We start from the raw sequence: 26,345 nt of genomic DNA, 5'->3' as shown, positions 1-26,345 counted from the left end.
TACTTTTTACTTCCTGGAATTCAGAGGTAAATCGTAATTTAAAAAAAGAACCGATAACTTTTTGTATACATTTTGTATGTTTGGTAGTTCATTCATTGCACTTTCATAAACTGGTATTGTCTATATTTTTTATTTTATTTTTTTATTTTTATTTTTGCACAAGGTAGCAGTCATTTTAGTTAGCTGTATGCTTTGATTATGTACAAATTTCACAGGTACAATATCCAAAGAAATTTCAGGGAAATTGCATCAAATTAGCATAGAGGTATGCTAACATTCTCTCCAGTGTGCAAGTTTCAAATCGTAGGTAAGTTAAATTAACGTCGATTTCGCCCTTTTATCCACTTCACGTTGTATGCGTACTTCTAAGCTCATAATAACTTTGCGAACGCCCTCAGAGGGAGTGAAACGCAGGAAGTAAAATAAATGGGGAACCAGACTAATTATCTCTTCGCCAACCAGATTGGCGGGATAATCTGTAAACAGTATCAAAATAGTTCCATACATATGGCCAAATTTCTTTTGTTTGATTTCATGATTTGCTAACTCAGTCTAATATATATGTTGCTTTTTTGATCATAAACAATGTTTTTATGTCAAATAGAAAATAGGTCGTGGTTATTGGAGAACTTCACTTGTCAAATCTTTAGTTTAGGAGGTAAGTAAATCTTGCAATGTAGTCCACAATCCCATAATGCCTAATAGAAAGTGATAAAGAACATTGTAACTGATCTGATTTGTAACGAATAGGAAACCAGACACATTCATGTAGAGGTTCTTGGTCGTGATGGTTGGATCGATTGAAGAATACCGAGAAATCCAATTGATTGTTATGGAGACGGCTCCATGATGGCGGCAAGTGTACCATCTGTAATGAAAATTTTTAAATATCGTTGTGTTCAGTGAATCAGTATGGTGTCAGGGTCGAATCACGAATTCTTTTATTGCAAAGTCTTTAAAGCTTCCCTTATACATATTGTTGTTTATTCCCGTGCATAAAAACGTCAAAAACTAACATTAGCAATGAAAATTTGTACTGATGTCCGACACTCACACTTCCACAGGTTATTTGTAACCACTTCCGTGTTTTCATCCTTTCCGAATCTGCCAAGATATTAAGGTTTCACCATGAGAAACCCCTATTCCTTGGTTCAAATCCACATCATTCCTAGACAAAGGCATATTTTTCTTTAAATGTGTCCTGTCATTTTCCACTGTAATCATAAAGATGTAAAGTCCATGGGAACACACGCATAAAACTGGTGGAAAATTGAAGAAATTATATTACTACTGTTATAAGAAATAGGTAAAACTATTAAATGAGTGAAGCTTGCTTAACTTGTATGTGCACTTACTGGTTGGTTCGCTTCTTGCTTGCTTGTATGGCGTATTGAACACATTATAGGCTATATCATGTCAAGGGGAGTGGAGCAAAGTCATTTTCCCAGGACATACTGAGGCAGCTTAACCGATAACCCTTGGATAACTATTCCGATGCTCTCCCAAATTGAGCTACCATGGCTCCAGTATACTGACTGTTCTTGCCTGACCTCATGGAGATGTGATTATATTATGTATTGTTGTGTGCATTCTTTGCCTGCGTCAAGTATTGCTTCTGATTTGCATAAAATATGTATTGACATTGTTGTTCAATTAAAAAACAGAGTAAAAATCTTGGAGATTTGGAACAGTGAATAAGTCCTATGACCAGTAAAACAATCTATCACAAAAACGTATACTCTTTTCTCTTTTCCATAATCAAAGCTACTAAAAATGCTTTTATACACCTTGCTATTTTATATTAAAAAATGTTATATATTATTTAAATGGCTCATTATGTGAGCATGGCCTTTCTCAATATTCACCATACTATAAAGAATGACGATCTGTGTCAAGTGTGTATAGATTTTGGTTCTAGATAAGCTTGAAAGTTTCTTTATGGTATAAAATGGATGCTCATATGCTCCTCTCATTTGGAATGCAATTTTATACTGTCAGAACTGGAGTTGAATAAGTAAATTGGAATTTTCCAGTTGCTACAAACAAGATAAGTTTTTAAAAAAATGAAACAGTTAATTAATTCATTTGTTTATACTGTATATAAAATTACATATGCTGTACATTTTGATTAAAGTAACTGATATTTTTATTTCATTTGTAGACTTCATGCTCATCAAGATAATTTCTATTTTACCCAATTTTTTAAAAGTAACTACTAGAGACACATGAAAACATGATTCAGTAATGGTTGCTCTTGCACACTGTTAATTAATTGTGGTAAGCTTAAAATTTGCAGCAAGTTATGGAAATGTTTTAAGTAGTTATATATAAACACAATGTATATCAAATTGTCATTGATTATCATGCTGTTAGATAGTAATATTGACTAGGTTATTTCTTAGAGGAAGTGAATTAGATCATGCAATCTTGTTCAGTTTGGTAATCGGAAGGGTGACAATACACGGGGATTTGGGGCATAATGGGAGGATTTGGTGGTGTAGTGAGGATATTGGGAACTCTGTGTTGTATATGGTCCAAGATGAAAGAGTGGAGGGTAAGAGGTTAGAAATAACACATACAACCATAGTACCTTCCATTACACCCCCAGTCCCTTTCATTTTGTCCCAATCTCAAGAATATCCTGTTTTCCCCAATTGATCCATTTTCTTTTGGCATGAAATGCAGAATTTTTTCTACGCCTTATGAACTGCATGAGAACATCCTCATCATACTAGTTTTTTTAATAAAAAGCTTGCATATTTATTTAATTAGTCACACAGATGTAGATTAGGTTCTTTTTTTTATTATAGTTGAAAAGCTATTTGTAGACCGAATTATATATATTTTGATCCCTACATGACAATTTGTTTGAAAAGATCACCGATAGTTTCATTAACTTTTAAGATGTAATTTCACATTATTAAGAGAAATACATTATGCAATAACTGATGTAAACAACTGTTTGAAATAACAATGAAATCTATTATTTCAGTTGATGGTGATTCCAGGTCTTAAAAGCAAGAAAAACCTGACTGGTAAATTGCTAAGAAGACCAAGACCACCAAAGCGCTTGTCGCCCTTGCCACTGAACACTACATCAGTCAAAGGAATACAAGAATTCATTGAATCTTTTGATATTGGGGTACTACCGGAATCCCCATTACCTTCAGATAATGATGTTACCACTCAGCATTTTCCATCACCAACACCAAGTGTTGTTCCTAGCCTTGTTTCACCACCTCCGTCAGAATCAAATCCTCAACGCTCGCCTTTACGAACTACTTTTGTGTCTCCACAAAGCAGGATATCTTTTTTAAGTCGTGAGGAAAAGAGATATGTGTTAGATCCTGTGTTTAGAGACCATACAAGCCTAGGCACATATGTAGATGGGAAGTCTCTTGTTAAGCCCTTCAAACCTAGAGGACCTGAACCTTTTCCAGCAAGACCACCCAGACGGGATCCTGAAATATTTCATGCTATAGATGTTGTCGATGACATAAGGTTTTATCATCCTCCTCAGTTCACACTGGATAACTTCCTTATTCATATTGCAGAGGCACACAACATTCCGTTTATGAAAGTTCGTGAGGCTGTGTATTCAAGGCACAACTACAAGAGATTGACTAAAATAATAGCGGAAAAATTGATTCCATCAGAAAAGACAGTACATCTTCTAAATGTGACACCAGAAGGTTAGTGGAGTTTTTTATGGTACATAAATGAAACATTAGACAAGGGTAAGAAAGAAATTTGAGTGTTATTCAGTCTGTTGTCATCCTACTTTCTTGGGAGAAATAATAATGGAGTCTTAATGATACCCAAACTTTTTAGATATCTTAGATATGTACTACAGTGGTTCCTGTCTTATATGGCCACCACTTCAGCACCGGGAAAGTGGCCATATAAGAGAGTTGGCCTTTCTAGAGGGGCTGTATTTGTGTGATGTAAATGCAATATATTTAGTAAGAAAACTACATATAACTTCAGAGCATCTAATATCTTCTTCAAAAGTATCATTAATTATTAAAAAGTTCTTCTTGTCTTATATACCGACTTATTTCAAGTTAACATACATTAATACCGGTAGTTTTATTCTTAAGCATGAGATGTGAGTGGGGTATTGTTGGCATGCACATTTCTAAGCCTGCATTCAAATATATCATTTAATCTTGGGACATACATTACTTGGCATCTAGAATCATTCTTTTTCCATTAACACGACCACTCTAGTGGCCTAGTGGTTTGAGTGTCTGCCTCAGATGCACGAGGTTGCGAGTTCAAATGCCGGCCGAGTCACACCAGATACTAATAAAAATGGTACTAGCAGCTGCCTTGTTTGGAGCTCAGCATTAAGAGGTTAGTGCTATGACTAGTCCACCTGGTGTCAGGATAATATGATGGCTGGGACATGATGCTACATGTCTTTGGCACGATGCCTCAGTGTTAGACATAACTGTAAACTGTCATACTGCAGGCATCGTAGCAGTATGCCTGAAAATTTTTTAAAGCTATGTTAAAAATCCAAATCATGCACACATTTTCCATTTACTCCATTTTCTTGCAGCATCAGAGTATTCTCCGTATCAGTTACACTGTTGTTTATTTGACTCTTCCTCATAAAAGTTTTTGGCAAGAACTCTTGAACTCACCCCATTGTCATTGAGTAAAATCACTTTTATTTTTTCTTTGAAAGTATAATTTCTCCATTTAAATGATGTTATGTTAAAGTTTTATAATGATTTATTCCTATGTTTCTAATAGTACCGTACTGCAATTTAATCATACACACGAAGCTTTTGTAGAGTACATGAAATGTCTTGTTAATAAGGGAGTTTGATACATTATATACTATCGTATGATTTTTGGGGGGTCATTGTCAGGTACCCCATCTTGTTCAAGGTTAATTTGTCTCATGTTGTCAATCCACTAAATCTTTATTTATCTGATGCTGACCATTTTATGATCTTGACAATTACGTTCAGTCGTAACCATCAAAGAGAAGAACTCAACCACTGTATGAAGCCCCAAACTCCGTGTTAACATTGTTGACCACATTTCCTACAAATATTGGCATTGATATATCAGAGATCTTGGAAACGCTTAATTACGTGTGTTCGGATGCCAATTTTTGATCTGGGATGCAGAAAATCACTGAGGTGGGAGTCCTCCATATGCATGTAATAGGTGTGCAGCAAAATTCAAAGACTTGCCAGTCCTGCTTCAATTTCCTGCATGCTATCCTTTGATGATAAAACATACAGACTTGTGTTTTAAGATCAGAATTGGTGATCTGGATATATATTAACTGCCTCTTATACACTATTTCATCATAAAATTACTTTGAAACTGTAAGTGAACCAGTTGGTCTAATGGGAAGTAATGGTGGACTTCGTTAAGTCTGGGATGTACCAGTTTATTAGATTGTCTTTTTTCTTAAATCATTGGGCAGATATACATGTACTCAGAAAAAATACACAAACCATTGAAACCAAAGCCTAGGTATTATTTTATTAAAGATTTAACTTTAAAATGCAAATTATGTAGGTCAGAAACGTATGGGACAATGCTATGTTGTGGAATTCGCAAGATGCGCTTTAAGGTCTAAGCTGTTTTCTGACTTGACACGTATTTACTAAAATACGGAAAAAATAGCTAATCTGATACTGTTTATTTAACTAAAATTACTACAAGTATGTATACAAATAAATAAACCATAAATTTGTGATCCTGTCAGTGGACTGTTGTAATGAAGCTGTATTATAGTGAGTGATTACATTATGAAAACATCTCCATCTAAAAATAGATACACTCACGTCAGCATTGATTCTGTAGGAAAGAAGGGACTACAACTTTTGATGGTGGGACTCCTATTTTTGCCAAAATGGGAGTCCTGTACTCCTAGTTTTAAAATCCTAGCGAGACCTCTGATATATTATTCCATTTTGTAATAAACAGTATACTCAATAATGTGATGCTAGAATTTGCAATTTTACATTTGTTAGATATTGGGTCACTTCAGTGGGTATGGATGCCTACTTTAAAAGAAATGTCTAAATTACTGACCATGCCAATCTTTGTATACAATTTTCCTGCCACTGTAAGAAGAGTCTTATTGAAAGATTATTCCAAAACCCTTGTATATTTGTTATATTGGAGCCTAACTGGCATATTTTTTGCAATTTAGATAAAGAAATTCCCCCAGCAGAGCCTCGCATTCCTCAGCGACAGCTTCTCATTGAGATGGCAGCCATGATAAAGCAGCACGTGCGTGATATCCTGAACACTGAGGTCAAGTCTGTTATCAAGCCACTGCGGAAATACAGTCCCAGTTATCAAGAAGGATTTACACCTCACACGGAGATTATACTGGTAGAAGATGACAGTGCTGAAGTTGCCAGTAGATCAGTTCAAATAAGACAGTAAGACTCATTACTCCTTTCATTTTTATTTTTTTTTTTTCATTTTAGAATTTCCAACAAGAAGTATGGGCATTATGGATTGTTTAACTTATTTATATGTTACGTAACTTCTCTTTTCCATCATGAGAATGTAAAAATATTTCCATCATAAGAATGTAAAAATATTTCCATCATGAGAATGCAAAAATATTTCCATCATGAGAATGTAAAAATATTTCCTTCATGAGAATGTAAAAATATTTCCATCATAAGAATGTAAAAATATTTCCATCATGAGAATGTAAAAATATTTCCATCATGAGAATGGAAAAAATATTTCCATCATAAGAATGTAAAAACTGTTCCTAAAGACTTATTTTTCCACATCACATTATCAGTGCATTGCACCTAAATATCACAAATCTTATCAGAAGTCTATAACTCGTTGAAGTGTGCCACTTTCTACTAATCATTTATTTACAGCATGGTACTTTTTTACCTGTTATGGACGGTTACTCACAGCACAGGACTACTTTATCCCTTACCCACAGCACAGTACTTCTTTATCCCTTACCCCACAGCACATTGCTCCTCCATCCCTTACCTCCAGCACTACACCTCTTTAACCCTTACCCACAGCATGGTACTTCTTAACCCTTTGCCCACAGCACTGTACTCCTTTAACCCTTTGCCCACATCACATTACTCCTCAATCCTTTACCCCCAGCACTACACTCCTTTATCCCTTACCCACAGCACAGTCAGTGCTAAATAGAATCTGATAGCCCAATCCCTTGTGCCCCTTTAATTTCAGACTGGTCCCCTACTGTATTCTAACTGGAATGTACATCGGGCTTGTCTAATAAAAACCTAATGTTACCTGATAAAACTTCAAACTTAAACTTTACTTACTTCACAACTAGTTAAACTTTACTTACTTCACAAGTAGGTAAACTTTACATATTTCGCAACTAGGTAAACTTTACTTATTTCACAACTAGTTAATCTTTTCTTACTGCCCAACTAGATAAACTTTACTCAGTTCCTAACTAGGTAAACTTTACCTACTTTCTAACTAGGTAAACTTTACTTTCTGCTTAACTGTGTAAACTTCACTCCCTGCTCAACTAGGTCAACTTTACCTACTTCCCAGGACCACTCTGGTGGCCTAGTGGTTAGGGCATCTGCCTTGGATGGTGGAGGTCATGGGTTTGAACCCTGGCCAAGTCATACAAATGGTACTAGCAGCTGCCTCACTAGGTGCTCAGCATTAAGATGCTAGTGTTAGGACTGGTTGGCCTGGTGTCAGGATAATGTGACTGGGTGGGACATGATGCTTCATGTCTGCATCATGATGCCCCAGTGCTTGACATCGCTATAAACTACCACACTGCAGACATTGTAGTGATATGACTGCAAAACTGTTAAAAAGTCCAAATCTCTCTCTCACCTACACACACACACACACACACACACACACACACACACACACACACAGACACACACACACACACATTTACTTTCCACCTAGGTAAACTTTACTTACTGCTTAACTGGGTAAAATTTACTTACTGCCCAATTGTACTGTAAAGTATCATTAGAGGCAGAATAAGAAGGTGGTATATATTCCTAATAAACTACTTTTATTTCATGCATAATGTGGATATTACAAATGTTGGTTATATCATGTCACAGTGTAACAGTAGGTTTGAATCTGGCATTCAAAGAATTCTGATGTAATTCACATATGTCATTCAACTTTTTCAAACAGTTTATTATGAATAACTGTCACATTCATTTCACTGTGCAGTAATTACTGGTAATTTAAAATTTAGCCCATGTTTTCATGTCATGGTAAATTATTTGAAATTCATTTAATATTTCAATGTTTTTTGTTTGCCAGGGTTTGCAAATCATAGAAATTAGGAACTTGTTTTAGAAGACTGGATAAAATTACCAGTGATAGCACTCACAAAATCCCCCTTTCCATTATAAGTCATTCATATACAATAATGCCCTTCATTATAACACAGTTCCCGTTAGAAGGCAATGTCTCTTTAATGCCCTTCATTATAACACAGTTCCTGTTAGAAGGCAATGTCTCTTTAAGGCCCTTCATAATAACACAGTTCCTGTTAGAAGACAGTCTCACTATAATGCCCTTCATAATAACACAGTTCATGTTAGAAGACAGTCTCACTATAAGGCCCTTCATTATAACACAGTTCCTGTTGTAAGGCATTCTCACTATAAGGCCATTCATTATAACACAGTTCCTGTTAGAAGACAGTCTCACTATAAGGCTCTTCATTATAACACAGTTCCTGTTAGAAGACAGTCTCACTATAAGGCCCTTCATTATAACACAGTTCCTGTTAGAAGACAGTCTCACTATAAGGCCCTTCATTATAACACGGCTCCTGTTAGAAGACAGTCTCACTATAAGGCTCTTCATTATAACACAGTGCCTGTTAGAAGACAGTCTCACTATAAGGCCCTTCATTATAACACAGGTCCTGTTATAAGGTGGCTATTTTAATCAGTCCCATTTCATTAAGTGGTAGTAAAATTATTGTACAATGTATTTCCTTATAAGGCAATCTCACTATAAAGAAGAACATTTTGTGACTTCCATGTAGTGTTATAGTGGGGTTATGCGGTATATTATACTTGATTATAAGATGATCTTTCTGTAAAGAAGTAAACTTTATGTCTACCATGTAATGCATTATAAGGAAGATATATAATATACTTCATTATAAGGTGATCTCTCTATAAAGCAGTATACTCTGTGTCCCCCATCGACAGTGTTATAAGGAGGGTATACTGTACAATGTACTTCATTTTAAGATGGTCTCACTAAAAGACAGTATGCTTTATAGCTTCCATAAACAGTATTATAAAGAGGGTATACTGTATCATGTATTCATTATAAGACAGCCTCAGTATAAGACTATTCTATATGGCTGCTATGTGCAGCATTATACTAATGCATTGTTGTATATCTACAAAGTCCATCATTCTGGCAGAATCTGTGTCTTTAATGAATTTGGGTTTCCCATCTTCAAATTTCATACTTGATTTATCTGTGTATTAAGACAAAACATTATCAGAGACATTCATTCACATGGGCATTCTCAATTGGCCATGTTGTTTAAAATTCATTTATCTTGGACCAATTATGCAAGTTCTACCAGCTTACATAATATTCCCATGATAGCTTTCATATCTGGGTATAGTGGAGGAGAAAGAAAAAGGAAATATGAATTGGTTACTTGTCCTTGTTCTTGCTCATGATTTAACATTGCATCACAGATATGCAAAGTGAGTATGTCACCCTGAGTTATCCTGACTTCTTTATACTGTGAACTGTATACTGAACTAAAACATAAAAATTAAGACATATACAGTGAAACCCCTTAAAACCAAAAACCCTTGGTATCCCCTCAAAATTTTGGTTTATAACGGTTTTAGGTTTACTTTACGTTTTCACAGATGTGAGAAAATGTCCTTTTCTCAATACTTATGTGAGAACCTTACCGTCAGTGTAAGTGCACCAAATTACAAAAGCTGTTCTTTATTCTTTAAAAAAATATTTCATGAAAATTTGCTGAACACTATACTTTTCTGGTGAAAATCACATCTTGTCACATGAGTGAATACAGTTATTCCACACTCAAGCACAGTCCATGTCACATGAGTGAATACAGTTATTCTACACTATGGTGGCGCTCACCAGATAAAATGTACTTTTGAGAGAGTGATGTATATAAGGTGAAGTAGTGCGCATTTAAAACATGCACAGTGGAGAGAATGTTGGCATACCTATATGCTACATTAATGTAATGTGGATGATATTTCTTTTGGATATTGTACTTTTGGAAATTTTACATGATTTAAGCACACTGCTAACTAAAATGACTGCTCCCTTGTGTTAAAAAATCAGTCTGAATTAGTCTAAAGTACACTATCCTTAGCAGCTATTAAAATAGGGAAAATGAATTTTGCCAGACTAGACAATATCAGCTTCTGAAAGTGCAATGAATGAATTACCAAATATATAAAATGTAAAAAAAAGTTATTGGCTCTTTTTTATACAGTTTACCTCTGAAGTTCAGGAAGTGAAAATGACCAAGTAGAGCTAGCACTTTTTTGAAAGGTACACATTTGAAGTAAGGCCAAGCTGTATACTCTATAACCCATAGTACACCCATCAATCATACACCAAAATAAAGGGAATTAAAGGTTCTTTGCATTATACCTAAGATATACAAGGTCTTTTTTAAATAGCCAGTGAAACCAGTGAGGAAAGCCGGGGAAATTCTTTTTCTTTAAAATCTTAACCCTATGCAAAATGCGAAACTGTATAGCGCCACCTATAGCACAGTCCATGTCACATGAGTGAATATAATTATTCCACACTCAAGCACAGTCCATGTCACATGAGTTACTACAGTTATTCCACACTCAAGCAAAATTGTTCCTCACCCATGTTGAGTTTATAATGATGAATATGACCATTTTTGGTCCCAACTTGGAGTGCTATCAGATTTGTTGGCAGTTTTTGTCTATTCCTGTAGCATTGTAATTCTAATTGTACCATTAGCTGCAGTAGATTTTTTTTTTAAAACCCCAGAAATTTCCAAAAGAGTGTTTCCAAATTATACTGCATTTGCATGAATGCACAGAAAAATTCACATAAAGATCACACTTAGGAATTCCAAATCCTGTTCTTTACAGACAGGCCTCCATTATGTATAGGCTAAATATATAAAGAAAACTAAGGGATTTAGAGACGTTTTTCTTTAAGAGAAATTTCTTTATTGTAGAGAGCTACACTGGTAATGTATTTAGCAAATGATGTACCTGTAACAGTTATCTTTAACATTATTTGTAAATTTGTTTTTACAGAGATACAGAACTACCTGCCAAAGATGCAGTGTTCCATTCTGCAAGGTCAAAATATTTCCAGGGCTCAGGGAGAAGTCAGTCACCTTTCAGTAAGTTTGTGACCAATGTCATATGTGTACATTATGTAATCTGCAATGAGACCATGAGGCCATCTTGTTAACATTTTTAATGGGAGCTGAAAATGTTTTCTAGGAGAGGATGGGTTAGGTTACAGAATAGGGACTATTAATAAAAGAATAAATTTACAGTAGTACCAGTGCTCAAACTACTGATAGAAAGATGGGAAAATTTTATTCTCCTTCCAGCAAAAAAGGAAGAAGTGAAAGGGTTTGAGGGAGAAGTAAGGGAGAAATAAAGTGTAGATATAATCTTAATTAAGATGTATTTAATTATTGAATTGAAATATTGATCAATACAGTTTTTCTGTGGACAACAGAAATAAAGTTTTGCATGGTCACCATTAGGATGCTCTTCTTGTCTTTTAAAATTAGAGACTACAAACTTGTATTTTGAAATTAAAGACTAAAGACTTGTATTTTGAAATTACAGACTTGTAATTTGAAATCAAAGACTACAGATTTGTATTTTGGAATTGAAGAGCACAGTACTACACATGTATTTCATAATGTATCAATACAATCCTGTACTGTTTTGTTTTAAAATTAGAGTCCTAATGCACTTGAAAAACTGCTGTAATCCAAGCAATATCTACTATGTCCCACAAAGAATTTTTCGAAGGCAGTATTTTTATAAGAGCTTTTCACAATATTAAGATTTATTTATTTCTTTATTTGTTTATTCACTTGGCTTATCACTGAACAGTTTCCTGATTATAGCATTCTCTAACCTGTTTGCACTGTTGATTCTAATAATGAAATACAATTTTCCTGTTTGGAATTCTTTGGATGTTATCCAGCAGATGACTATGCAGTTGTCTATTCTCATGAGTATTTGAGCACTTGATTTTTGGAAAGATAAAACAGTTTAGGTTAGTGGTAATCTACTCTAATTAATTTTGTTTCATTAGGTCATCTTGCCACATAAAACAAAATATATGTAAGGCAGTGGATGATTATGTAATGACCATTGTTGGTAATTACACTCATCATCAGAGCAATGCTGGTAACTACAGTCATCAGCATAGCAATGCTGTAATTACACTCATCTGCATAGCAATGCTGGTAATTACAGTCATCAGCATAGCAATGCTGCAGTTACACTCATATGCATTGCAATGCTAATAATTACACTCAGCAAAAGAGCAATGCTGGTAATCACACTCATCAGCAGAACTTTAGATGGGGTAGATTACAGGAGACAGATACTAATAATGTATTTTGTCATATGCATCCCCAGCATGAATTTGCTGCAAACCAGAGCCCTGTGAAATGTTCACTTATGCATTATGACAGAGATAAGGTTATTTTAAGAACCTCACAGAATCAGAGATAAACTGGTTGAAATTAAAAGGGTAGGACTCAAAGTCATGATTTATTGGGGTTCATATCTGAATCAATGGGTAAAGTGGAAATCACTTCTCTGCATTAAAAATACCACTTCTAGGCTAAAAAAGCAATTCTAATCCCTGTTTGACCCACATGTTTGTGCCCCTATGTACCAACACTATTCAATATATAAAGATTTCTCAGCTTTTGTATTGAACATTTCCATGTAACACACTCTGAAGTCTGTAATTGTTTCTTACGCTTTTGATATAACGATTTTTTTTGGTGTACAAATAATAATTATAATTAAAATAGTTTGTACTCATTTTCATTGGTACCAAAATTTTTACCATATTTTAATAAGAAATGATACGTATGAAAAATTAAAAATAATACAGTGGAAGCATTTCAATCTTTACATCAAACATATAATAAATGCATTCTTCATCATCACTGACACTCCCTCATATTCTAACATAAATGACTATATACACTGTAACGTGAAAATCATGAAGTTATTTTAACCCTAAACAAGGTTAGTGGTACCATGTATACTCACTTATAAGTCACGTTAGACTATTAACACCATAGATCCTGATTTGCTTTTGCATAATGCACTGGCAGATCAGGGTTTGTGTTGTTTGTTCTACTGAGTATTCCTAACAAACTGCATAGACTTGGATCTCCCAGCACATTTAGCAACAGCTGAACTGCAGTTTATGGTAGGATCTGACTTATAAGTTGGTATATATGGTCCTTACCTATTTATACTAAATGTTCAGTATGTCATTATGATGGAATGATTGTGATTTGTGTTCAGTGGCTGGTGCAGAGGGGGTTTAGGTGATTTGGTTGAATGGTCTTTTCCTGTCCAGTCAAAGTTATATACGTTTTACTGGAAAACAAGTTGTCCACTTTTGACAATGAATCACCCTTCCAAAAAATTTGAACCAGTGTAATTAGAAAAACACATTTCAAAATAAAATGATATAAATTTGTACCAGAAAACAGGGAAACTGTCCATTCTAAGTGAATGAAGAACCGTTTTAAAAAAACAATCACACCAGTGGGAAAAAAATCCAGGATTTATCCTTGAGTGTTGCGTGACTGATAGAAAGTTTTTATTGCTGTTTGTCATGAGACATTTGCAGAAGAAAGGACTGATGATCATTTATAATTTTCTATTTCTTCAGCAGTGGCAGAAGAGGGGATGATATCCCCATCTGAGTTAGCAGTTCTTGATTCATTGGTCAATGGAGGCAAAGCTCTCAGCCTGAAGGTAAGAGTAGAGTATAGCATGCAATGCCATCACTAGTTGTATAGCTGTGGATGTACAATGTGTTTGCCTTAAAAGTATAATGATAAAAATAAATTTGTATAATAAATAAGGCTGATTTTAAAATGTATAACTAGATAAAATTCTGTGTGAATCATTCATGAACATAAATAAAGCCTAGAAGTAAACATTATAAACCAGTGAGAAAAATAAAAATACCATCCCAACTAGAATGTACATTGTAGCTTTGGTTGAATCTAATGAAGCTCAGATAAGAACTCATGTTTTTATTTCTTTCCTTCTCTGTAATAACTATATGAATATGAAAAGTGATTTAATCAGACATGGAACCTCTCTATTTCTTTCACAGCAGCATTGTACTTAATGATCATTTGTGCCACTTTTTATTTCCTGGTGATAGAACTGTCTTATTTTCACATGTATTGTTATTTCATTCCTGTGAGAGATGTTTATTCATTGGATGACATGATGTCATGTGGTTTGTTCATTATTGTACCATCATGAGAGATGTTTTTTCATTGGATGACATGATGTCATGTGGTTTATTCATTATTGTACCATCATGACAATACAATCAATTTTCTGGGGGGTAAACAGTGAAATGGCATTTTCACTTTCCTGAAGCAAATTGAATTGGAATATTTTGCATAAATTATATAATAAAACAAATGTATACTAATGTTTCAGTTGAATAAGAAGTTTTGTGAGCCTTTAAGCCTAATGTATTGAACTCTGCTTTATATAGGTCAATATAAGGTTTACAGATTTATGAAATTTAATAGTCACTTGAACAAGGTCAATAATTTTTTAAAAAATTGCACCCCACAATCATTTCTAGTTGAGTGCCTAGACTTTATCTGAATTAAAATACTTTTAAGCAAACATCTGGTCTACACCCTTATTTTGCATTACATTATCTGATGGCAAATATGGGTCTGTCTTGTTTGTTTTACTGGTTAACAAACTCAATAGATCTAGATCTGCCATCATATAATAGGATGGGAGATCACATTCCTTTGCTTGTCGATGAATCTGACCTTCATGTAAATATATATATTGAAGGCATTCATCAAATAGTAAACTCATAGGACAAATATTTTATGTGCCATTCAACAACTGTCATATTGTATCATTCAGCAAATGGCATAATGTATCATTCAACATGCCCATTTTTCTGTATGCTTGTGAAACATGGACGTTCACATCAGATCTACAAAGAAGGATTCAAACCTTTGAAAGGACATGCTACCGCAAGATATTGGGCATCTCATACATTGACCATGTAACCAAGAAAGAGGTCCACAGCAGGATCCATCAAGTCGTCAGACTCTATATAGACCTCTTGACCACTGTCAATAAAACGTTAACTGAAGTGGTATGGTCATGTCTCGAGATCATGGGGACTGGCAAAAACAATCTTTCAAGGCACAGTGCAGGGTGCAGAAGAAGAGGCATACAGAAAAATAGGAAAATAGGTGGGAAGACAACATTAAAGAGTGGACTGGCATGGGTTCAGAGATTCCAAAAGGACAGTAGAGAACAGAGAAAGATGGAGAGAATTGGTTGTAAAGTCAATTGTGGTGCCCCAACAACTACTTGGGTTATGGGATTGATGATGATGATGATGATGATTCAATGAATGGTATTTATAGGTTACTGCATTTGTATGGGAAAATATGAACGAGTTTTCGGAATGAATACTGCATGAACTTGTGAGTGCAGTATATCCTTCCGACAAAACGAGTTCATATTTTCCCATACAAATGCAGTAGCCTTTTTATTATATGCTCATTTTTTTATTCTACCTAAGGTTTAATTATATAAACAAAATACACTACAAGAAACAATGTAAATGAATGAATGCTGTATTCCAAACTAAATACACAAGCGAAGATTTGACATTACAAAATGACATCATTATTAATGCGCACATAGCTCCGCCCAGATAAATTTGAACTTAGTCGCGCGGTCGACATAACTTTCGAAAGAAAACAGTGTGTCTAGTTAAAATTGAAATTTGCAGTCATATTGTGAATGAATGCGCATTGCAATGACTTTTCCATTTGATCTGGAATGAATATATTTTGGTATTTTGTTTCGATTCGACGAAAGTTTGTGATTTTGGACTGGATTCATCTGTGCAAATTATACATGAAATACATCGGATTGAAGTGGCGCGGGAGAAGCTTGTTTACGTCTGCAAATGTGTTTCTGTTTCTGTCATTGAATGTTTGAAATCATAACGTGGGAAAAATATGAAGTCTTTCAATTGCAATTTTCAAAAAGACGCTATGGAATTTAATGTGTATTTCATTTTGAGTGCAGTAAGGAGGATGCAATTGCACTTATCATCAAAATTACAGCACACTTTCGAAATGTGTAATCCAGATTGAAAACCTATGACATGGCTCATGTAATTTGGATTTTGCAGAATTAAGAAAAAACATTTTGAGGAAATTCAGGATGTAAACTGTAAGTATATTTTATTTTGCTATTCTTATCACCAGCTAAAGAAAACAGTTATATGCCTTGTTATTTGTAAGGACCTAATCCGTCATTTATATAAGGTAGCTAGCCTAAATCCGTTAACATTGTATCAACGCAAAATGTCAAGACAGCTGGGGGTTTTTGCAGTCCATGAAACATGTTTTAGTTCATTCAGAAACAAATTTAAACAACCACAAAGTAAAGAGCCTCTTAGGCAAGTGTACATGATTTGTTTACAAATCAAAAGTGTTGGCGTCTGAGTCCATTGTTTATTTACAAAAGAAAGTAGTTCCTTTATTCATGTGAATGCTATATGTGTATTGTCGCGTGCATTCAGTATCGGGGAATATTGAACAATTCTCACAATGTAAAGTTAATGGGGAAAAAAATGAGCATATAATAAATTATGTTATTCAAGTAATAGCATATTGTGTAAAATTGGATAATTCAGCAAATTATATCATTCAAGAAATGGCATATTGTGTCATTCAACAAATGGCATACTGTGTCATTCAGGAAATGAAATATTCTGTTATTCAACAAATGGTATATTCTATCATTCAACAAATGGCATATTGTGTTATTCAGCAAATGGTATATTGTGTTATTCAGCAAATGGCATAGTGTGTCAATCAGCAAATGTCATATTGTATCATTCAATAAATGGCATATTGTGTTGTTCAACAGATGGTATCTTGTGTCATTTAACAAATGTCATATTGTGAAATTCAACAAAAGTCATATTGTGTAATTCAACACATGATGTATTCTTAATTCTTACAGGCACATTTTATCTCAGAGTTGCCAGATATTTCTCCCTTGGCCAGTAACATCACCTACCTCAACCTATCATTCAATGATTTTACGGTAAGTACCAGTTGGGGAATTGTGATCAGCATGGTTAGAGGTAATGTATTTGTATTTAGTTTAATGACATCACCCGTATCTCCCTAGGAAACTCATTTTTTGATGGCTCAGGGCAAAACACATGTATGTAATTTTGGATACAGAAAAACCAACACTGTACAGGTTCAGCTGTGCCAGAGTATTATGCTTCTGATTGCACTTTTGTGTTATTTTAAGTTTTTTATAAAGGTTTTAACACATTGACTTCAGTCAAGCCTAGCTTTCAGATGCTCAACATAGTGATGAGTTTGTCAAATGTGTATATGTCCATACATCTGTACATCCATTCATATGTCTGTACATTGATCTACATGTCTGTACATTTATCCATATGTCTGTACACTCATCCCTATGTATGTACATCCATTCCTATGTCTGTACATCGATCTGCATGTCTTAACATCAATCCATATGTCTGTACATCCATCCTCATGTCTGTATATCCATCCATATGTCTGTACATCCATCCTCATGTCTGTACATCGATCTGCATGTCTTAACATCAATCCATATGTCTGTACATCCATCCTCATGTCTGTACATCAATCCATATGTCTGTACATTCATTCCTATGTCTGTACATTCATCCTCATATATGTACATTCATCCTCATGTCTGTACATCCATCCATATGTCTGTACATCTGAGCAGATGTCTGTACATTCATCCATATCTGTACACTGATCCATTTGTCTATACATTCATCCATGTACATACATCCATTCATATACCTGTACATTCATCTATATGTCTGTATAAGTGTCTGTATATCTCTGTACATCCATTGATTTATTGGTACATACATCGGTATGTACATCAACACGCTTGATTAACCTCGATGTTAATAACTTTCTCAAGTACAATTGGTCACAATGTCATGTTACTTGTATGTGGAATACATCCAGATATAGACAGCATATACTTTATGAGAAACATTTGTGGAGGCTCAAAATGCAGGCCATGTCCAGCTTATTGTACAACACTAAATTTCATTAGGCTTCCATGTGGCTTCTGACAGATTAGTTCTGCTAATTGGCAGGGAAACAACAAGAAGGGTTCCAATGTTGTCATGGATTGTATTACTTACATTGTTAATCTTTCATTTCAGATTAGAGCTAGAAAAACCTGGGCAGATATTTATCATATTGTAACCCTCAACATAATTTTGAAGCAGTCTCTCAAAAATATAGTGTTGTACCACAGGTACATAGGTGAAACAAATGCATTTCTAAAATAGAGACTTGTTCAGAATTTGTCATTTTTGGATTAAATTTTCATTATAAAGTCAACTTTTTGCTGACAAAAATATGTATAATTAGGAATTTGTTAATGGAAATAAATAAAAGCATCATCAAATTTTGCAAAAGGGCTTTAAGTACGTATCAGCAGAGCAGTCTGTGAAAAATTGTTTAGAGATTTTACGAACTTTCTAAAAGACTATCATTGTCAATTAGTTTACTTCAGACTAACTGCTCTTTGCAGCTGTTTGTACCTTTGCAAGTACCTGTATTTTTTAAGTCATGATAGTGTTAGAATATATGCTATGCTATTGTTTTGCTTGCATTCTTTTTTGTGTGAATTAAAAATCTTAGATGAAAATTCATAAGATCCATATTTTGTGAAGCAAGTTAAGTAATTTGTATATGCCATATATTTTAAAGTTTACTGTATCACATTTCTAGCTGCTGTGTCCTAATGACATGCAATATTTATGACATAACACTATAATATTGAATAATCATAAACCAGAAAATATTTATCATGTAACATTACCATATATATTCACATATAAGACAAGTTAAACTGCAAACAACAAAGATCCTTCTCTGCTATAGCATTATGTGCCTGCAGACCAGAGTATATGTTGTTTGATCTACTAGTTTGCGGTTGGACTCAACTTATCAGTGAGTGTATATGGTATATCATGCAAATGTTTTGTTATAAATTCAGATGCTTCCACCTGAAGTTACAAACATTAAACAGCTGGAGATACTGAAGTTGAGGAATAACCCTCTGCGAGAGTTGCCCATAGATATCCACCATTTGAAGAATCTGCGTACACTGGTCGTGTCCTTCTGTCAGCTTAACTCACTGCCCATGAAGTAAGGAGTTGATGTAGATTGAGATTTGTTTACATGGCAAAAAGTACATTAAATTTAATTTTAAAAAATGTCAAACCTGTAATAAGCAGCTAACTTAGAAATGAGAATAGCTGACCTCGTAAGTCAGTTGACTGCTTAATACAAGTTAATTTTTTCTAAAATGTATTTGTAGGAACTTTCAACATATGACTGTTTAAGATAGGTGGCTGCTTAATAAAGGTGGCTTTTACTCAGGTTTGACTGTGTGTAAATGTATTAAGTTTTAAAGTATTAAAATTATAGGTCATTTGATATTGTTATCACACTGCAACATACAGTATTACATGTGTACGATTATCATACATTGAACAGTAGTGTAGTACATGATATAATTATATTTATTGAAACTGTATTGTATTTAGAAAAGAAAAGAAAAAGAAAAAACAGTATGCCGTTATTGTCTTAAATATTTTATCTAATTCATTTAATTAAATAATTGATAAATTTCATTGGTTTTTGATGATATCAATCATTCTGTACTTGCAAGTGTGTATTCTCTGTTATTAATTTTAATATATATTACCAAAAATAGTGACAGACTTTATGGTGTTGCTAAAATTGTTAACAAAATCCATTAACCAATCCACTGCCTTTCCCTGTCACTTTTATATATCAAGGGAGGTGACTCAGTTTGAGCTAAATATTTATACCTTTGGCTATTTCCCTTGGATATTCTTCCACTAATGCTGGTGCTTGAAACAATTTGTATAAGGAGCATTTAAGAGGAAGTCACAATAATTTCTCAAATATGCTTTAAATTTTATTATAAATTCTTTAATGACGTGCGATGAAAAGAAAATTTTGAAAAATATATAAATTATTTAAAGACAGTGTGTAAAACAGTGAATGGGATCATGAATAACACCATTTGTGGAGTTATGTTCTTCCATCCAATTTAATGTAAATTAGTATTACTTTAATTCTCCAGGTCATCACTATACTCTAATTTACTTACTTGTCAGTTGACCATGTGATTGATTCTTTGACTGATTGATTGCTTTTTCAGTATCTTTCGCCTACAGCATCTCAGACATCTAGACCTCTCCTACAATAAACTGACTTTTATCCAGAATGAAATTTGTCATCTGCAGTAAGTATATGTATTTTTTTTAAGGAATGTTGAAAATATTACTTTATTGTGTACATTTACCATATATGATATCATATCTGTGCATGTCTCAATTAGTGCACACCCCTCTTTTACATCAGCACTTTCATAAATATTCCTTACTGAGCACACATTTTTTAATTTTCACATAAGTCTGTGGAGGGCAGTGGCTGCTAAAATCCACTGAGAATATCTGATTTTCATGAAACATACCATTGTACATATATGATGTCTCGTTACTACTTACATTTTTAGGTTATATCAGTGTCAAAGTGGAATCTAAGATACAGATTATTAAGCTTGATCATATTCAGAAAGACATTGCAACCTGAAAGGGGAGGGCAATCAACAAAGATGAAGGGAGTTAACTCATATTCCAATCATCTTCAGCAGTAAGAAATTTATCCCAATACTAAATTTTTAAGTGCAAAGCATGGCTATTATTTTGACATGGTGATTATAAAATTGCTTTCAAAAGAAAAACTTATCCCTGGGTATCAAAAGTATTCAAATTATATCAGTAAAACTCCAAGTAGTGTCGTTTTACTTAATTCAGGAGGAATTTGTCATTTTCAGTATAATAGTTTTAAATTTGGTTTTAAAATTCAAAATCTATTGGTTGAGATCTAGTTGCAAAATGTCATGGAATGGATATTTCTAAGTTTATTTGGAATGTTTATTGTTTAGATTTTTATTTCTTCAAGACGAAAGGCTAATAAAAATCCTTCATTTTCAAAATTGCTAAATCACTTTTGTTTAGATTTCTTTTGCAAATAAGAGAATTACCTTCGCCAGAAGGAAAAATTAATGGATTTTCATTTGGTCATCAATCTTTTAGAGAAAATTGATTACCAAGCCTGAAATGTCAACCTATACACAGAACTATGTAAAACACAGCATCCTTGCTGAGTTGATACATGTCTTGTATCAAGCAGACCTTTTAAAGACAAAAATCATTGAAAACAAAAACATTTCATACAGGATTTCTTTTTTATTTTCAATAGGATTTTGGTTTACTAGAGTTTTAGTGCATACAAAATATGTTGAAACTGCAACCGTTGATAAAAACTATAAATAGAAGTCTGGATCCTAATGCACTGTTAAGTTGATAATGTTTACCTGTGGCTGCCAGTGGTAAACAACAGCTTACCATTTGCTATCATAATCAAACACAGGTACATGAGAGCAGATGATGGAAATTTCCTGAATCAGATAAATATTACCTATAATATTTGAGGTATCGTTCATCCCTCATTTCTTTTCCAAGCTGACCTGTAACATCTCATGGTGTTAGGAAAAATGTAGAAAACAAATGAGACCATTTCACAGTAAATTTCTCCCAAAGTTATTTCTTAGGCTAAAATATTTTAACTTGTTATATTTTAAACCAATGGATTATACATTTTTATATTAAAATGCATGTTTGAGTATTTAAAGCTGTAGATAGAGTATATCCTTATTCCAGTAGTAATTGTATACTATTGATCATTTTAAAATCTGCTACTTTGAAAGTATCCAAGGTATGTTTTAATGTCATTTCATAGTCTGGTCCTCTGATTGTATCTAGGATATGCTTTAGTGTGTTTTCACAGTCTGATACTCTGAAAGTATCCAAGGTATGTTTTAATGTCATTTCATAGTCTGGTACTCTGATTGTATCAAGGATATGCTTTAGTGTGTTTTACAGTCTGATACTCTGAAAGTATCCAGTGTATATTTTAATCTGATTGGTACTTTGAAAGTAATGAAATGTGTTTTTGAGAATGATTTCACAGTCTGGTACTCTGAAGATATTCAAGGAATGTTTTAGTGTCATTTCACAGTCTTGTACTCTGAAAGTAGCCAAGATACTGAAAGTTTGGTAAGATTTCACTAAAATTTCACCATTTTTCGTTGTTGAGATTTAACTAAATTTCATTGAATTACCAGTGAAATCTGAATATAATAGCTAAATTTCATTGAATTACCAGTGAAATCTGAATACAGTAGTTAAATTTCATTGAATTACCAGTGAAGTCTGAATATAATAGTTAAATTTCATTGAAATACCAGTGAAATCTGAATATAATAGTTAAATTTCATTGAATTACCAGTGAAATCTGAATATAATAGTTAAATTTCATTGAATTACCAGTGAAATCTGAATACAATAGTTAAATTTCATTGAATTACCAGTGAAGTTTGAATATATTAGTTAAATTTCATTGAAATACCAGTGAAATCAGAATATAATAGTTAAATTTCATTGAATTACCAGTGAAGTCTGAATATAATAGTTAAATTTCATTGAAATACCAGTGAAATCTGGATATAATAGTTAAATTTCATTGAATTACCAGTGAAATCTGAATATAATAGTTAAATTTCATTGAAATACCAGTGAAATCTGGATATAGTAGTTAAATTTCATTGAATTACCAGTGAAATCTGAATATAATAGTTAAATTTCATTGAATTACCAGTGAAATCTAAATATAATAGTTAAATTTCATTGAATTACCAGTGAAATCTGAATACAGTAGTTAAATTTCATTGAATTACCAGTGAAATCTGGATATAATAGTTAAATTTCATTGAATTACCAGTGAAATCTGAATATAATAGTTAAATTTCAGAGTATATATGAAGTATTTTACTGCAGTTTCAGTAATTTTTCACTGAAATTTCAGAAATTTTTCACTGACATTTCAGAAGGTTTCTAAGAAAATAATGGATATGAATTATACAGCACTTTATTAATCACTGTAATATTTCAGCATAAATGAAACAAATTTATACAACTGTTACACATCTCCCTCAGTAACTATCACACAGTCGGGTCCAGAAAGATAGACCTATAAATGAGGGTGTGAGTTACCAAGTGACCTTCAGAAAATAAGTAATCCATCCCCACTGAACACTGAACAAACTACAGGACTTGAGGTGTGTGTGTAAAAGAACTGTTTAATTTCTGGTACTCATTTTATAATTGCACTGAGAATACTTGTCAGTGAAGTGATTTTTCTAATGAAGTTATTTGTTATTCTAAATAAATTACATCTATTTTCAAGATGCCAAACATCTGAAAGATCAGTAACACTATTCCAACTGGTTTCAAACAAAATGTATGTGTGCTCAAGAACATTTGTGTATTACATCATTGCTTTTTGTTCATTAGTCTGGTTTCCTGCTTCATAAATGGCTACCAATTTCAAAGCAGGTAATCTCCAAAATAACCACCAGACTAACTGTTGATACACCATGAAACAATATTCCTTTTTCCAAACACTAGCAACATTTATTTCATGAAACAATTGTCTAGATTGAAACAAAAGTTTTGTATTGCTCAGTTAGTAAAATAATGATGCTGTGATTTCATTGCAAATATTATTGATACTTCTTAAACTTGAGGATATCTCAAAGTGCCAGTTCAGGAATTCTCTGAAACTCGCTTCTCCACAATGATCCTATCTGAAACGAAGCTCTTTATTTGACAAAGTATTCATTTCACTTGTTGGCCTTGCCTTGCTATCCTTATTCACATTTATGAATGAGTAAGTTAATTTAAGGTAGTTTCATTATATTACATGCACAATAATATTTATAACTGTGTTTGATTGATCAGTTGGAATGAGTTCAAGCAATTTACGACCGGGGTCGCTAGATATTCAGAATGTTAGATTTGCCTGCTTTTTTATTTTTCTTTTATTCAACCTCCTTTATTTGATACAAGAGATGCAGTTAACTTGACAATATAAAGGAGGCCAGCTTTTAATTTGGTGCAACCATACAACAAATACTTCCTAAGTCAGATATCAAAATATGGTTGGCACTTCATTAAGTTCTCAGCGATATGCTCACAGACATAGGCTTTTGCAGTTGATTGACGCATTTTATGTTTGAATACAAGATGGCACATTGCATTTATGATCATTACACTTAAGCCAAACAAAAAATAGAACTAAAACACAAATTTCACTTAATAAAAAATTATTTAATTGATATTTATTTATCAAATTAATGCCTCCAGCAGGTGTGACATTTTCATTGATCTAAATTTCATTCAGTATTGTTATTTATGGTGTACTAAAATAATTTGGAAAGAACATGTAACAAAATATGTGAGTTCTCATTAAAAATTGATAATTTCATAATGTTGAGTACAATTTCCAGGACCAATCTACTTTGTTTGACGATTAAATGAGCGATACATCAGTGTTCCTTTTACCAATTGTGATCACAATTTTCTTCAAGTTAAACAAATAGGGCTAAAAAAAATTTATATTTTCTAATTTAAAAATGAGGTCCACGCCTGACTCCACATTATAAGCTTGTTTGCGAGTTATTGGGGTACTAATTATAGAGGGAGTGGTGTATATGATATAAACAAGATATTGGAATTGCACTGGATACTTGATTTTTGAAGTTACAAATTGTGATGCTCATGTCATTGCTTTAATGAGCCCTTGATCCATAAGCAGCCATGACAAATGTTTATCGTGATATAATTACACTTATTTTACTCGGAATTTTAACACAACTAGAATATTTTTCTAATATAAACAATATCAATCACGACATTGAAGGATGTTTCTATTTATGGGTCATGAGAACAACTTTGCAAAATATGACCATCTTTGATAGACATGGATATTTGGCAATAATATCATCACTTCCCCACCAGTGATCTTTATTTTGTCCCTCCTTAAATTCTGGAATTGGTTCAATTTGGAATTATATAACTTCCAAATCATCCTGGTCCGATTCCTTCTCATTTAACACATTAGACTCTACTATAGAGTTGGTAATAATGGTTTAAATCTTTATTGCCTAAGTCGCAAAATGCAAGTCCTGACATTTAGTTTTCTTACAGATTTATTTATTACATTCATACTGACTTTGCATTCAAGGCATTCTCATTTTCACACATTTTTGAAACTGTTATTCAAACTTTTTGTGTCCTTGTCCCGCTTGATAGTTTGAAATGCCATATTTAGCAAGCATGCTTATTCCCGTTAGTTTCTGTTACATGAAGATTCATTGGGCAGGTACAGACTCTGTCCCATTAGTTTCTGTTACATGAAGATTCATTGGGCAGACTCTGACCAGTCAGAAAGCTCTTTACAGTGATCATCTGTTAAATAATGTATGGCATGAACACTATTGTAAGTATCATTGTGGAATGCGACTGGACAGACCATTATTTGAAAACTGCATTGGACATGTCATTAAAAAATGGTCCATATCAAGGAAAATTAGGTCAGGAGAAAAGTAGAATTCTGCTTTTAAATTGAAAACAGTCTTCTTGTCTGAGGGCAGTTAGATCAAATTCCAGTTAAAAAAGAAGGAAACAACAAGAAAAACATATGGAAAGAAGTTATTGTTGCCAAAATGAATAATACAGTTAGAACCATCAGAAACAAGAAATAAAGTTTTGCTGAAAATGTACAAGAAACAAACAGTAAATTATATCAAAATGGAATAAAGGTTCATTTATTTAAATTGGTGAAGTGCTGTTTTTCACTTATATTTTTTCAATGAAATTTCATTGAATTTTCAATCACAAAATCTCACTGACAGTTTCAGAAATTCTGGCTAAATCTCAGTGAAATTCGGTGAAATACCATAAAATTTGATGAAGTAAGGGCATTTCACCGAATTAGGTAGATTTTA

General features: G+C 33.4%; 1 protein-coding gene across 2 annotated transcripts in view; it reads left to right on the top strand.

Annotated features, from left to right (window-relative positions):
- The first annotated feature begins 790 nt into the window (after window positions 1-790).
- The window catches only part of LOC149799458 (leucine-rich repeat-containing protein 63-like), a 37,240-nt gene continuing 11,685 nt past the window's right edge, over window positions 791-26,345 (top strand). Inside the window, exons 1-8 of one of the 2 annotated variants that reach the window (XM_089958819.1) lie at window positions 791-870; window positions 2,993-3,692; window positions 6,185-6,419; window positions 11,310-11,398; window positions 13,948-14,033; window positions 17,322-17,405; window positions 19,395-19,546; window positions 20,592-20,675. In XM_089958819.1, coding sequence (XP_089814945.1) covers window positions 847-870; window positions 2,993-3,692; window positions 6,185-6,419; window positions 11,310-11,398; window positions 13,948-14,033; window positions 17,322-17,405; window positions 19,395-19,546; window positions 20,592-20,675 — 1,454 coding nt within the window. In that variant the 5' untranslated portion in view covers window positions 791-846. Of the gene's footprint in view, window positions 871-896; window positions 1,307-2,992; window positions 3,693-6,184; window positions 6,420-11,309; window positions 11,399-13,947; window positions 14,034-17,321; window positions 17,406-19,394; window positions 19,547-20,591; window positions 20,676-26,345 lie in introns of those variants that run through there. The other variant, XM_089958820.1, reaches the window with a different exon arrangement.

Source organism: Sinohyriopsis cumingii, chromosome 5, assembly GCF_028554795.1.
Source record: "Sinohyriopsis cumingii isolate HCF-2022 chromosome 5, ASM2855479v2, whole genome shotgun sequence".
Classification (NCBI taxonomy): Eukaryota; Metazoa; Mollusca; class Bivalvia; order Unionida; family Unionidae; genus Sinohyriopsis; species Sinohyriopsis cumingii.
This window is presented reverse-complemented; position numbering and strand designations above follow the sequence as displayed.